Below are 16,694 nucleotides of genomic sequence, written 5' to 3'. Positions count from 1 at the left end.
TATCTACTGAAGCATATCACTTGATACTCAAGCATAAAATACTTTCATATATTACCTCACTTTATTGTCAAAATAAAATTATGATGTAGGTGGTATCTCCATTATGCTAACAAAGAAAGCTCAAAGAGGTCATAGGGCTAATAAGTGGTTTTATCTGTGATGAACATCACGTTTACTTGGTTTCCAAGACTGTGTTTATTCTTTTACTATTGATCCATGCAATTTTCACAGTATGGTGGATCTATTTTAGAAACAAATTTCCATAGAATTCATCTTTACGTAGTGAATGAATCAAGTCCAGGATCTACAGTTTATTATACACTGAGGAAAATAATGTAGGAATGTTTTTCAGTGGCCTGAAGAGGTTATTACCTCTATGATATCTGAAAATTGGGAAATTTGTTTTGGGTAAACCCTCCTTGGCATTCTTTTCGTCTATTAATCTTCAAAAAACAACCCATGCAGAAGTGCACTGTGGGTTGAATTTTTCCCCACCAACCACCTCTAATCTCTCTCTCAAGCATTCTCTCATTGGTTTAGTCGATGATATGATTGAATCAATTTTCATTCCATATCAAAGAATATTTTATTTTAAAGTAAGTTATTCTACTCTAGTGTGACACTGTGTAGGGGTAGTAATGTTGACTGGGGCATTAATGTGGGAGTGAAGGAGGGAACTTCTGTCTGTATCCTACCTACAGTCTCAACATGAAAGCTCTCTTTCTTCCTCTCTTACTAGTCTAATACCAAAATAATAGTGGTCTGAAAAATACCACCACACTTCACAAACCAGAGCTAAGATATCTGTCTCTCTCTCATCTGAGATTACTAAATTTTATACTTTCTAGATAATCTCTAACAAACATCTCTCCTGTTACTTGTCCTTCAAGACTGATCACACCCATGTTTTCCTGAAGACTTTAATTGCTTAGAGTTTTACTCTGACCTCTGATTTTAAATTCTCTGAGCATCAATCAGTATTACCTTGCAAACGCTTCCTTTTTCTTTTTTGCCTACTTGTTTCCCTAAGTAAATCATGTCTAAATAATTCTCAGTTCTTGCTATTTCCTCTCTTTTAAATATTTCTTTTTATTGTACTCCTTCAAATGAATATCTTTCTTGTACTTGTACTCTTTCAAATTAATATCCTTTGAATGAATGGGTAAAGCTTCAAATATTGTCTACTTTAAAAAAGATCTTATAAATATTTCTTAATTTTTTAAACTTGTTTTAGGGACAAGTATTTGTTTTGTTTTGTTTTTTAATATGCTTGCATTTATTTATTTATTTATTTATTTATTTATTTTTGGCCATGCTCCGCAGCATGTGGGATCTTAGTTCCCTGACCAGGGATCAAACCTGCACCCCTTGCAGTGGAAGTGTGGTATCCTAACCACTGGACCACCAGGGAATTCCCAGTATTTCTTAGTTGACTGTATTAATTTTTAATCTGTTGCACTAACTAGCTCTTTGATGTTGAATAAAATTCTCCATCACCCTGTGCATTGGTTTTCTCCTCTATAAAAAATGTGTCTATTAATAGTACCTATCTCATCCAGTTGTTCTGGGTATGTAGTAAACTAATGTTTAGAACACATTTAAAGCACAATATAGTGTATTGTAAGGGATCCATAAATGTTAGCCTTTATTATCTCATATCAGCTTGCTTTTTTAAATAACTTATAAATGTGTATAAGTGTTTCCTCCCATTCTCAAATATCATCTCTATATAGTCATATATTAAGGGGGAAAGTAGAATTTGAAGAATATCTTTAAACATCTTATCCAGTTATATACACTATAGCCTCAATTTACGCTGGTTCATTTTTGACAGCTATGATCTAAGATATTAAATATAAAATCTCAAAACTTTAATTCCTTAGGCTTCATAATCAATCCCGATTTAGAACGTATATCACCTAGGCAAATGGTTACTTTATTTTATACTTGCTGGATATATCTAAAAATGTCAAATTAACATTTGTATAAAACCTTAATATATATATATATATATATATATATATATATATATAAGTTCATGAAGTATTAAGATGTTGTGTTTACTTTTTGAAGGTTAGTGAAGGAAATAAATGTATTTTATTACAAAAATATTTTGAAAAGTTACCTACTGAGAATATTTTATCTATTTGTTTTGATAAACAGTTTTATGGACCCATGTAACTTCTTAATTTTAAATAATTTGCATTAAATCATTGTACATATAACACCCGCCCCCCCTGCCCCAAATAGTTTTGAATAGTTTCTTTCACATTTCTGTTTTCCCTTTTTCTGTGTTTTTATTACTATGGCTAGGCAGAAATCCAAGGGTACTTAAGCAGAACTATTTAGTTCTACTTGAGTCGAAATTCAATTGCAATTCCATGAATAAGACTTTTTGGCTCAAAGCATTGCCCTAATATCTAGCACTTATGTTGCAGATTTCCCAAGAGAGTTAGGTCACATAGAAAACTAAGAAATAAATAACTTGAGTCTGAGGACACATACCTTACATTATACCTACCATTTAAACATAGGTTATATATTTTTCAAATTCAAATAAAAAATATATGTATTCTAAAAGTATTTAGGCACAGTACTAGCACTTAATGTTAGAAATCTCTGTGTGAAGTGCCTAAGAGAGAGGGGATTGTTCTGATAAAGAGGCTGTACATTGTCAAAGTCTTAATTTAGCTTATAAACAGAAGAAAACCCAGTTTCTTCCAGACTGACAGCTGTGAAGTGATCAGATTTCTAAAATGGGGCATGTTCTTCTATATTACACAGGGTTGCATTGATAACAATGTAATCTGAGCTTGGCTGATAGTTGCTGCAGGAAACATTGAAGTTGAATAATATTTTTTAAATTTCAGGTCCAACTTTAGAAAACAAGAACCATTATTCTTAAACTACCCAAAAATGGAAAGTGTCTTGAAGACAGGTTACTTTAGATGATATAATAACCAGACTGCCAACTGATTACATTTTAAAGGATGTTATTCCTTGCGTGTGACAAGATTTCTCACATCTCCTTAGCAATTCAGACTTCAGCAGCGTCAGACCCCAGGGGAAGGATATTATGAGAGGGTTTTTTTGTGATATAAACTCAAGTCAAAGAAAGTAGATCATCTTTAGGACTCTCTATGTATAGTATCATGTCATCTGCAAACAGTGACAGCTTTACTTCTTTTCCGATTTGGATTCCTTTTATTTCTTTTTCTTCTCTGATTGTTGTGGCTAAAACTTCCAAAACTATGTTGAATAATAGTGGTGAAAGTGGGCCACCTTGTCTTGTTCCTGATCTCAGTGGAAATTCTTTCAGTTTTTCACCATTGAGAACGATGTTGGCTATGGGTTTGTCATATATGGCCTTTATTATGTTGAGGAAAGTTCCCTCTATGCCTACTTTCTGCAGGGTTTTTATCATAAATGGGTGTTGAATTTTGTCGGAAGCTTTCTCTGCATCTATTGAGATGATCATACGTTTTTTCTCCTTCAATTTGTTAATATGGTGTATCACGTTGATTGATTTGCATATATTGAAGAATCCTTGCATTCCTGGAATAAACCCCACTTGATCATGGTGTATGATCCATTTAATGTGCTGTTGGATTCTGTTTGCTAGTATTTTGTTGAGGATTTTTGCATCTATGTTCATCAGTGATATTGGCCTGTAGTTTTCTTTCTTTGTGACATCTTTGTCTGGTTTTGGTATCAGGGTGATGATGGCCTCATAGAATGAGGCCTGTGAAGCCATCTGGCCTGGGCTTTTGTTTCTCGGAAGATTTTTAATAATCATTTCAATTTCAGTTCTTGTGATTGGTCTGTTCATATTTTCTATTTCTTCCTGGTTCAGTCTCAGCAGGTTGTGCATTTCTAAGAGTTTGTCCATTTCTTCCAGGTTGTCCATTTTATTGGCATAGAGTTGCTTGTAGTAATCTCTCATGATCTTTTGTATTTCTGCAGTGTCAGTTGTTACTTCTTATTTATTTCTAATTCGATATGATACTATACACAGAGAATCCTAAAGATGCTACCAGAAAACTACTAGAGCTAATCAATGAATTTGGTAAAGTAGCAGGATACAAAATTAATGCACAGAAATATCTGGCATACCTATACACTAATGATGCAAAATCTGAAAGTGAAATTAAGAAAACACTTCCATTGGGCTTCCCTGGTGGTGCAGTGATTGAGAGTCTGCCTGCCGATGCAGGGGACACAGGTTCATAGCCTGGTCCAGGAAGATCCCACATGCCGTGTAGTGGCTGGGCCCGTGAGCCATGGCCGCTGAGCCTGCACGTCTGGAGGCTGTGCTCCACAACGGGAGAGTCCACAACAGTGATAGGCCCGTGTACTGCAAAAAAAATAGAAAACACTCCCATTTACCACTGCAACGTAAAGAATAAAATATCTAGGAATAAACCTACCTAAGGAGACAAAAGACCTGTATGCAGAAAATTATAAGACACTGATGAAAGAAATGAAAGATGATACAAATAGATGGAGAGATATACCATGTTCTTGGATTGGAAGAATCAACATTGTGAAAAGGACTCTACTACCCAAAGCAATCTACAGATTCAATGCAATCCCTATCAAACTACCACTGGCATTTTTCACAGAACTAGAACAAAAAATTTCACAATTTGTATGGAAGCACAAAAGTCCCCGAGTAGCCAAAGCTATCTTGAGAAAGAAAAACGGAGCTGGAGGAAGCAGGCTCCCTGACTTCAGACTATACTACAAAGCTACAGTAATCAAGACAGTATGGTACTGGCACAAAAACAGAAATATAGATCAATGGAACAGGATAGAAAGCCTAGAGATAAACCCACGCACTTATGGTCACCTTATCTTTGATGATAAAGGAGGCAAGAATATACAGTGGAGAAAAGACAGCCTCTTCAATAAGTGGTGCTGGGAAAACTGGACAGGTACATGTAAAAGTATGAGATTAGAACCCTCCCTAACACCATATACAAAAATAAGCTCAAAATGGATTAAAGAACTAAATATAAGGCCAGAAACTATCAAACTCTTGGAGGAAAACATAGGCAGAACACTCTATGACATGAATCACAGCAAGATCCTTTTTGACCCACCTCCTAGAGCAATGGAAATAAAAACAAAAATAAACAAATGGGACCTAATGAAGCTTAAAAGCTTTTGCACAGCAAAGGAAACCATGAAAAAGACCAAAAGACAACCCTCAGAATGGGAGAAAATATTTGCAAATGAAGCAACTGTCAAAGGGTTAATCTCCAAAATTTACAAGCAGCTCATGCAGCTCAATAACAATGTTTTGACATTGTTATTGTCAATAAGACAATAACAATTCTTATAACAATACTTATAACAATAAGAATGCTCAACATCATTAATCATTATAGTAATGTAAATCAAAACTACAATGAGATATCATCTAACAACAGTCAGAATCGCCATGATCAAAAAATCTAGAAACAATAAATGTTGGAGAGGTTGTGGAGAAAAGGGAACACTCTTGCACTGCTCATGGGAATGTGAATTGGTACAGCCACTATGGAGAACAGTATGGAAGTTCCTTAAAAATCTACAAATAGAACTACCATACGACCCACCAATCCCACTACTGAGCATATACCCTGAGAAAACCATAATTCAAAAAGAGTCATGTACCAAAATGTTCATTGCAGCTCTATTTACAATAACCAGGAGATGGAAGCAACCTAAGTGTTCATCATCAGATGAATGGATAAAGAAGATGTGGCACATATATACAGTGGTATATTACTCAGCCATAAAAAGAAATGAAACAGTTATTTGTAGTGAGGTGGATGGACCTAGAGTCTGTCATACAGAGTAAAGTAAGTCAGAACGAGAAAAACAAATACCGTATGCTAACACATATATATGGAATTTAAGAAAAAAAACAAAAAAGGGTAATGAAGAACATAGGGGAAAGACGGGAATAAAGACACAGACCTACTAGAGAATGGACTTGAGGATATGGGGAGGGGGAAGGGTAAGCTGTGACAAAGTGAGAGAGTGGCATGGACATATATACACTACCAAACTTAAAACAGATAGCTAGTGGGAAGCAGCTGCATAGCACAGGGATATCAGCTCAGTGCTTTGTGACCACCTAGAGGGTGGGATAGGGAGGGTGGGAGGGAGGGAGACGCAAGAGGGAAGAGACATGAGAACATATGTATATGTATAACTGATTCACTTTGTTATAAAGCAGAAACTAACACACCATTGTAAAGCAATTATACTCCAATAAAGATGTTAAAAAAGAAAAAAAGAAAGTAAACCAGTTTCAGTGCACCATGGCCTAATGCTTTAGGAAAGCCCAATGGCATACCTCTTTACCTCTATTCTGTAGTGTCTGGATCACGTGTCTCTTTGAATTAGATTTGCTTTGTACCCCTATCTTTTCTCATTTAAATTGATTTTGCATGTTGAATTTTCTTTAATTAACATATAATTATTATTAGAACAACCGGTACACAAAATAGCCAATTCCTTGTTTTGGTCACACAGTTTTAAGTGATGTCTTCTGTTTTTGTCAGGTGTTATTTTCACTAAATGAGCTCCTAGATGTCTTGGGATGCTCTATAACTTGGATCTCTGTGGTGCTATTAATATCTTCTGCTATGTTTGAGCATGTGTGTCCACAGGTTGTTATGAGGTTTATACCTGAGTGATATGATCTAGGTACCCTGTTAGCACCTTATGCCTATGCAAGATACAGGTTGTATTTCAGTTATGCTTATACTCTCTTCTAGAAAGTATGATGAAGTTTGTAATATTTCCATCACCACAATCACCTGTCTTCTGAGATTTTCCTCATGTTGAAATGGAAGAAGTGTCTCTGTTACTTTCAGTGGAAATCCTTATATTTGTGCTTTGGAACACAGTCTGTTCACCTTCTCATGAATTTTCTCTTCATAGATATTCCCTCCCCCCCCCCCCTTTTTTTTTTTTGGCTGCACCACATGGCATGTGGGATCTCAGTTCCCTGACCAGGGATTGAACCCCCACCCCCGCATTGGAAGTGTGGAATCTTAACCACTGGATTGCCAGGGAGTCCCCTTTTTTTCCTCCCTCTTTCAAAATTATTATATTCTTCAACAAAGACAGTGACTAATATTTCTCATATCAGAAAAAAATTAATTTGTTGAACCCACTTCTCTGATGACATAAGGCACCATTTTTCTCATCTTTACTTCAGGTACTATTATCCAATAAAGTCTCAGGACTCATGGGTTTCCTATATTCACATTCAATATACTTTAGAATCCACTACAGCAAAACTTCCATCCTTTCATATTTTATTGAAACTACTCTTTTCAAATTAACCAATGATGTCCATCCTGTCAAATCCAATTCAGCCTTTACTAACCCCACTAAACTTAATAAATGTTACCTCAGCTGTCCACTTAGAACACTCCTTTCTTGACTTCTATGCCTCCTCTCCCTCCCAGTTTTCCTTCTCCCCTGGGCTGTTCCTCTCCTTTTGCTGGTACTTTCTCCTATTCAGATGCTGGACTGCTTTAGACTTAAGAGATTGGATGTTGTACTGCTCAATCTTTCCCTTCCTTTTCTCTTACAACTCTCTCCCAGATGAGATTGTTCCCATTATTTTACATTTAGGCTGATCTACCTCAAATTTATATTTCCTGTTCAGAAAGTACACTTGAACTCCACACCCATGTCTAATTTTCTTCCTTTTATTCCATATGTTTATTTAATTGACATCTAAGATATAACATGTCAAAATCATTGATTTCTCCCAAACTCTTTTTTCTCCCAATGGGAATCTTTCCCCTAACTTTTTATCCAGCTCCATGAATGGGCTTATTAATTATATGCTAGATCAAATATACAGATACAACACAAAAATTGAGTCATTTGTAATTTCTTCTTTTTACCAATGTCACTACAACAAAAAGCTTTATAGGCTGTAGTCAATATATAGCACTATTTTATACACTTCATTTTCTTCTAATTTTTCCACTTTTGTCCATGATGACATCATTTCTTTTCTGAATTGTTTTTAACATTCTATAATCCAAGATTCAAAGCAGCCACTGTCATTTTTCCAGAATGTAAATAGATCCGTTATTTCCTTTGTTAAAAATGTTTTCCCATCGATTTTATAAAAAAAATAAAACTCTTTACCATGTGCTATAGGACTTGCTTGTCCTATGCCCTAGCCATCCACTTCATTCATTCTGCCAGCTACACTGAAACACCTATCTGTTTTTAAACCAAGTCAAGCTTTTTCTTTAATTTGGATCTTTACACTTTAGTTCCCTCTATTCAAATATTCTGCCCCTTGCACTTTTCACATAATAGTTCATCTTTTTTTCTTCAGGTGTAGATGAAATGTCACTTAAGCTAAGATTAATGATGAGGGAAGAAGTATTAGAGGTTTGAGGAGAAAAAAAACTCATTAAATTGTTTTAGGAATAGTTTGGAACATTTCTAGAACATATGATGATTGTTGACTATATTATTTATTCACATTTATGTTAATTAACTACTGCTGAATAATGTAAAACCCCAAAACTCAGGGTATAGGAAAAAGGCATGTATAACCATGGTGTTGTGTCTGTGAGTTAGCTGAGGAACAGCTGAACTAGGCTGGCCTCTCTTTGCCAAGTCTGCTAATCTCCAGGACATTCATTCCTACATTTGCTCATTTACTAGGTAGCTCTACTCTAGGATGAGAAGCTGACAACTCTGACTTGAGGTCTCATCTTTCTTCTGGGAACCAGTGGTCTAACCCTGGAATGTGCTTCTTATGGTAGTGGCAGAGCATAAGAGGAAACATTTAAAGTCTCATGAAATCTAGACCCAAATGTGGAACAGAACACCATCACTTTCAACTCATTCTATTGCCAAAGTAAGCTGGAGGCCAAACCTAATAGAAGAGAGCCCTACAAAATTACATGAACTAGTGAGGGAAGAAGACTTGTGGCTGAGGATGCAACCTACTTCCTGTTCATTTTCTCATTCTTTGACCAAACAAGTTGCTAGGTGATGGAGACACAATGGTCATTAATTAAAATGTTTTGTTTTTCATTTTGTATTTATCTTCAAAGCTCAGCTATGATGAAATTCCAAGATAAATTAATCTTTGACATCTGTTATCCTAAAAACATTGTACATATAGTAATGAGAAATTTCATTAAAGGTTTAATTTTTTCTTAATGTACTATGGTCTTCACAAAGGCAGTTTTTTTCAATCCTTCCCTTATTAATTACTGTGTTTTTACTATCTACTACCTACTATTTTATTCGTGGAGTTTAGTGTTTTGATTTTTAACTTTTTGAATTAGTAATTGAATTAAACCTTAATTAAGGACTGACAGAAAAATAATTGATATCATTTCTATGCAAATATAAAACAGGTGGACAAATCTTAAGGGCCAAATATGAGAAGTAAAAATACATATTTCAATATTTGAGTATAGTAGATTTAATACCTCCCTTGGTTCAGTTTTCTTTTCTTCATTATAGCATCAAGTAAAAGAGTATCCAATTTTTTTTTTCTCTAGATACTTCATCGACTACAATGCTGAAGATGACAGGTTTTTCAACATTGATGCCAACACTGGGACCATTAAGACTACCAAGGTTCTTGATAGAGAAGAAACTCCATGGTACAACATCACAGTTGCTGCTTCAGAAAATGGTAAATTTCTTTACATTATGTACCATAGGAAAGATGTCACTTATACATGAAGATTTATGCTGAGACTTTCTCTGGAGCAGGGCTATCATGATTTCTATTTTTTATGCCATGATCTAGCAGAGTGCACAGAATGTAGTAGATACAGTTACTCATTGTCAGATGCAGTGAATAAAGCGTATACCTTTCTCTTTACTTTAATCCCCACATAGTGGTGAAAAATTGGCATCACAGAACACTTAGTCTGCATCACTGAGTCAAAATATTTCATTCTCTTCTTAATTATGAGATTTGCTTTGTCACGTGCTTATGTCTTACTTAAGTAGAAGAAGAATACTTCATATACGGTGGAGCAGTTTAGGAATATAAAGAGAAGAAACGAAAATCTAACATTTTACTTGAATAATTTTATCAATATAACACCCTTCCTCAAGCTTCAATTAACACTTAGAAATTTTATAGCAAAAGAATAGCTCTTGGAATTTCAGCAGGCAGGTCTAAGTTCTTTTCAAGAGACGCACATGGTATACAACTGAGGAAGGCCATTGTTCCATCCTCATCCAGAGCATTGCATTGTGCTAAACACCTAAGATTTTTTTAAAAAATCATAAATGTCAACAATTATCTCTGAGTTCAAAAAGATGTACATAACTGTCTTCAAATGAAATTAGAATAAAGCTTTAGGAAAATGGACTACTGTCAAGAAAATGAAGTCTTTCTTTAAATGTTGAGAAATAAGTGAAAGGTACAAATTGCCCCAAGTTTAGTATTATATATACTATAATAAAATTTAGTATAGTATACCCAGCTTACATATACATTTTAAAAGATTCCAACATACTCATGAGTGAACTATAGATGTTAAAATTTAGGAAAACTTCATGTTAGAAAATAAAGCTATGTAAAATAAAATTATGCTCTCTCTTTCTTTTGCCCTCAGAAGGTATAAGACATTTTTAAAATATTAAAACTTCATTTAGAAATAGTTTACATACCATACCATTCATCTTTTTAAGGTGTATAGTTTAATGAGTTTTAGTAAATTCAGAGCTGTGCATCAATCACCACAATTGATTTTAGAATATGTTCATTACTTCAAAAGGAAATCCCTGGGCTTCCCTGGTGGTACAGTGGTTGCGAGTCTGCCTGCCGATTCAGGGGACGCAGGTTCGTGCCCCGGTCCGGGAAGATCCCACATGCCGTGGAGCGGCTGAGCCCGTGAGCCATGGCCGCTGGGCCTGCGTGTCCGGAGCCTGTGCTCCACTATGCGAGAGGCCACAACAGTGATAGGTCTGCGTACCGCAAAAAAAAAAAAAAAAAAAAAAAAGAAAGAAATCCTGTCCCCCTTAGTCATCACTCTCTACTCCCCCTTCCCCATGCATCAACCCAAGAAGCGACTAATCTAGTTTTTGTTTCTATAGATGTCTTAGTCTGTTTAAGCTGCTATAACGAAATATCATAAACTGAGTGCTTTAAACAGCAAACATTTTTTTCTCACAGTTCTGGAGTCTGGAAATCCGAGATTAGGGGCCAACAGATTTGGGGTCTGGTGAGAACCCACTTCCTGGTTCATAGATGGCTGTCTCCTAGTGGTGTACTCACATGGTAGCAAGGGCAAGGAATCTCTCTGGAGTCTCTTTTATAAGGGTACTAATCTCACTCATGAGTGGTCCACTCTGAATTTTGGGGAGACATAAACATTCAGTCTATAGTGATAGATTTGCCTTGTATTGGTATTTCATATAAAATAATCAATAACACATGGTCCTTTGTGACTGGCTTATTTCACTTAACATGATATTTTCAAAGTTCATTTACACTGTAGCATGTATCAGTATTTCCTTCTTTCTTATTGCTAAAAAATATTCCATTATATGGTTATACCACATTTTATTTATCCATTCATCACTTGATAGATGTTTGGGTTGCTTCCACTTTTTGCCTAATTTGAAGAATGCTCTTAAGAGCATTAATATGAATGTTTCTGTGTGGATGAGTTTTCATTTCTTTGGGATATATACCTAGGAGTGGGATTGCGGGGTCATAAAGAAACTATATTTAAAATTTTGATGAACGGCCAGACTGTTTTCCAAAGTGGTTAAATTTTACATTCACAACAACACAATATGGGGGTTCCTATTACTCCATATTATTACCAGTTTTTATTATTACATACTGACCATAACCATTCTAGTAGGTGTGGGCTGATAGCTCATTGTGGTTTATGCTCTTTTATAATGTCCTTTATCACAAATCAGTAATTAAACTACTCCAGTCTTTTTTTTTTTTTTTAATCTCCCTCATCCCATTTCTTGGTATCTGCTATTTTTTAAAATTAATTAAGTAATTTATTTATGGCTGTGTTGGGTCTTCATTTCTGTGTGAGGGCTTTCTCTAGTTGTGACAAGCGGGGGCCACTCTTCATCGTGGTGTGCGGGCCCCTCACTATCACGGCCTCTCTTGTTGCAGAGCACAGGCTCCAGATACGCAGGCTCAGTAGCTGTGGCTCATGGGCCCAGTTGCTCCACAGCATGTGGAGTCTTCCCAGACCAGGGCTCGAACCCGTGTCCCCTGCATTGGCAGGCAGATTCTCAACCACTGTGCCACCAGGGAAGCCCTACTCCAGTCTTTTCTATTCCACCTGAATTTTTCATGTTTCTCATCTGAAAAATCAACTCAAGTGGTTTCCATTTAGATATTTTTTCAGCATAGTATTTCCCTTTGAAAATAAGCATTTTCAAAGGGAAATACTGTGCTGAAAAATTACTTTTAAATGAGTGTTATAAAGAATACATGAGTGGGTTCATTTGTTATAATTCTGGTTAATTTTCATTTTCAAAATAATCAGACTAGGTCTAGATTTGCATGTTCTTAGTCACCCAAATACAATAAAATAGCTGTCAAATGATAAAGGCTCATTTAAAATTAGCTTTAAAATAAAAGAATAAATGGATTGATATACTGAAGTAGATGTGATAGAGACATTGAAAAGTTTCCAAAAATATTGTGTAGTTCTTCTTGAGAACAGGTTCCATGTACAGAAGAAGGAAGGGAAGAATCCCTGGGGAGAATGATATTTGCTTGTCAGAAAGAATAGGGACTTATTTTAAAATAACATCAAGTTCAACTCCAGAGGTATTTTGATCAGAAGCCATACTTTAGATCACTTCTAAATCTCACCTCAGCCCAAATAATATTTGTATCAAGTAGAAGCTAATTTATAAATATACATGAGTTCAAGTATATCATGAAAATTATATTATTTGCAATCATTACTAAAGGGAATGTTCATTTTTACTAAAGTAACGTCTTAAATATGTACTTACTACGTTCTTTTTCTTTTCTTTTCTTTCCTTTTTTTTTTTTTTACTATCTGCTAGTATTTCATATGGGAAATGAGTTAATACACATCTACTAAGTAAAACAGTACAGTAAAGAGTAACATCCTGAATTTTATAGATGGTAATAAAGAAGCCTTAGAGACTCCTCAATGAACACTACTAAAATATAATTTAATCCTAATCATAAACAGGTATGTAGAAAGAACGAGCACTAGTTAAGATTTTATAGCCATATTGGGAGACTGTGTCTGGAAAAGCTCACATTCACTTACTGATTGCTTAGCCTAAGTGCCTATAAAATAGAGTTGGGTGCCCTTCCGCGTACAATTGTTTGTAAGCATTTACTTTACCATGAGCCATGTCATCAAAGTGTTTTCTATTTTGGATACTTTTTCTACAGGATCTTTTTAAAGGCTTTATTTTGTTTAGTGCAGTTTTAGGCTCATAGCAAACTTGAGAGGAATGGACAGAGACTTCCCATATATTCTCTGCACCTGCACATGCTTAGCTTTCTCTGCTATCAACATTCCCCCACCAGAGTGATACATTTGTTACAATTGATGAACCTACATTGACACATCATAACCAACCAATGTTTATAGTTTAATTTAGGGTTAACTCCTTATTCTATGGCTTTAGATAAATGTATAACGGCATAAACCAATCAATATAATATCATACAGAGTAATTTGAATGCATTAAAAATCTTCTGTGCTGTACCTGTTCATGTCTCCCCATCCCTACCCCTGGCAACCACTGATCTTTTTATTGACTCCATAGGTTTACCTTTTCCAGAATGTCATGTAGTTGAAATCATACAGTATGTAGCCTTTCAGGTTGGCTTCTTTCACTTAGTAATATGGATTGAAGTTTCCTCCATGTCTTTTTTTGTCTTGATAGCTCATTTTTTTTGTACTCAATAATATTCCATTGTCAGCATGTACCAGAGTTTATCCATTCATCGTCTGAAGATGAATTCATCTTGGTTGTTTCCAAGTTTTGGCAATGATGAAATAAAGCTGCTATAAACATCCATGTGTAGGTTTTTTGTATGGCCAGAAATTTTCAGCTCCTTTGGTAAATACAAAATGTGCACTCCTTGGATCATATGGCAAGAGTATGTTTAGTTTTATAAGAAATTGACAAAATGTCTTTTGAAACAGCTGTGCCAGTTTGCATAGCCACCAGATATGAATGAATAAGAGTTCCCATTGTTCCACATCCTAACCAGCATTTGGTATTGTCAGTCTTCCCTGGATTTGGGCCACTCATAGATATGTAGTAGTATCTTGCTTTAATTTGCACTTTCCTGATGACATATATGTGAAACATGTTTTCATATACTTATTTGCCATGTGTATGTTTTCTTTGGTGAAGTATCTATTAAGGTCTTTGGCCCATTTTTTAATCAGATTATTTGTTTTCTTAGTGTTTAATTTTGACTCCTTTGCATGTTTTGTGTAACTAATTTATTAGATGTGTCTTTTGCAAATATTTTCTCCCAGTATGTGTCTTATCTTCTCATTCTATTGACATTGTCTTTCAAGAGCAGAAATGGGATTTTCTAAAACCTTAATGTAACAGTTTTGAGGAGACTGTTGTTCTACGGAATTAAAATTAGAAGTTAAGGTTTTAAAATACTTGTTTAGCCTACCTAGGGGTTAAGAGAAGAGAAATGTTCCTTCTCTGGGCAGATGAAGCAATGCACCATGATTTAAGAGAAAATAAGAGCAAAGCACCTCTGTGCAAAAGAAAACAAAAACAAAATATTGGTCTTTCCTTCAGGTGAACAGGCCTCCTGCTAGAGGACCAGTGTGAAAGATGAGGGTGTCAGAGCTGAAGTGGGCATCCTTTGAGCATTCAGGTGGGGCTCAGATGCAATGCAGCTGTTAATTATATGATGTTTGGCTCTGCCTTTTTTCATCCTGTGGTTCTAGGTCAAAGTGATTATTCAACTGCCCAGTCATGCAGGAAAGGCAGGAAACATGGGTCTGGTCTGTGATATCTTTTACTACTGCAGCTAAACATAACTAGCAGCTATTTGCACTTGTATGGTGTGTTTTACAGCCATGTCATCCTAACAAATTTTTTTGTGAAATAGAGAAGACACATATTTTCTCATTTTATAAGAGAAAGGAAAGTGAGACTCACACAAAATATGAATCTAAATATTTTGGTTCCTAGATCTGTGCTTATTCTAATATGACCCTCTGTGGCAGCTGTTGTCCATTGAACCCAAGTACTGGTCAGGTATTTTAACTGATTGAGGTTTATTCTATTATTTTAAAAATTCATTCTGAGACATAAGATTATTTTCACAATTTTAAAGAATACACTAATAATCAGATAAATTCAATATGCGTCTGGTTAGGGAAATAGAAAGTGATGTCTTATTATCACATATCACAGTTCTGGTGGAAGGGTACTTTCTCAAAAAATACCTGTGGAACATTTATGTTACATGTAACAATGTAATCCATAATGGAGCTATTTGGTAACTTCTATTACTTTTCTATTAATGTGTAACAAATAATCATATGATTTCTTTAGGTCAGAAGTCCAGGAGTGTTCAACTGAGTTCTCTGCTTTAAATCTGGAAAGACTGAAATCATGTGTCAGCTGGGCTGGGCTCTTATCTGAAGGTTTCAGGGAAGAATCTGATTTCACACTCATTTTCCTTGTTGGCAGAATCCACTTTCTTGAGGATGTAGGTGTGAGGGCTCCATTCTTTTTCTGGTTGTTAGCTGAGGCAGTTCCCTCCTCTTAGAAGCTGCCTGCATTCCTTTACCTTCTTCAAACAAGCAACAGTGTGTCAAATCCTTCTTATGCTTGAATCTATTTAATTTTCTCTTCTGCTACCATCTGGAGAAAGTCTCTGCTTTCAGTGGTTTTCACCCAACTGGGTCAGGCCCACCCAAATAATCTTTGTGTTTGAAGGTCACCTGACTTGGGACTTTAATTATACCTGCAAAATTCCTTCACAACAGTATCCAGATTAGTGTTTAGTTGAATAACCAAGGGACAGAAATCATGTGCTGGCACCTTTAGAATTCTACCTACCATAATCCTAAAATATCTGTAAAATTTGGGGGTATTATTTTTTTTATAGGATAATAAATATTCTTTCAAACTTATATGTCATCACTTACTTTTCCTTTTATATGACTCCTAAGTAAAATAATAGCACTAGTAGGCACTCAATAAGTAGTTCTTAATATATTTTTCAAGTGACTAGCTCTCATCTCCCTCAATTTCCATGTTAATGTCTCAGCTCAGGATAATGTATAGTTTCATTCTAAGTGATTTTCAGAAACTGCCAATGTGTTCATCACTTCCCAATAGCTAAACCAATGAGTACTTTTCATTTCTTATCTCCCCTGATTTATTTGTGTTTTTTGACTGTATTAATCATCCTGTCTCCTCTTGGAATGTTCTACTTCCTTGGCTACCATACCAGTACTTTGGTATGGTATACTTTATCATCTTGGTCCTAAAGTATACCTTAACTAACTCACTCAGAATATATTAATAAATGATACTTGCTAGGTGGTGTAGTATTTTAGGCACTAATGATATTGAAGGTATTATTTTGTCTTTGAAGAATTTAAGAGTCTAATGCAAAAGATAAGTTAAGCAAATAATTGCATTATGGATAATTACTGTGGTGATGT

The 16,694-nt window shown here is 35.3% G+C and overlaps 1 protein-coding gene across 2 annotated transcripts in view; it reads left to right on the top strand.

The window, feature by feature from the left end:
- CDH18 (cadherin 18) overlaps positions 1-16,694 on the top strand; it is a 504,214-nt gene that overhangs the window by 412,600 nt on the left and 74,920 nt on the right. For both annotated transcript variants that reach the window (XM_073802032.1, XM_073802033.1), the window contains exon 8: positions 9,549-9,685. In XM_073802032.1, the coding sequence (XP_073658133.1) occupies positions 9,549-9,685 (137 nt within the window). The remainder of the gene's footprint in view (positions 1-9,548; positions 9,686-16,694) is intronic.

This window comes from Tursiops truncatus, chromosome 3 (assembly GCF_011762595.2).
Source record: "Tursiops truncatus isolate mTurTru1 chromosome 3, mTurTru1.mat.Y, whole genome shotgun sequence".
NCBI classification, from domain to species: Eukaryota; Metazoa; Chordata; class Mammalia; order Artiodactyla; family Delphinidae; genus Tursiops; species Tursiops truncatus.
Note: the sequence above shows the minus strand (reverse complement) of the source record. Positions and strands in the feature narration are given on the sequence as shown.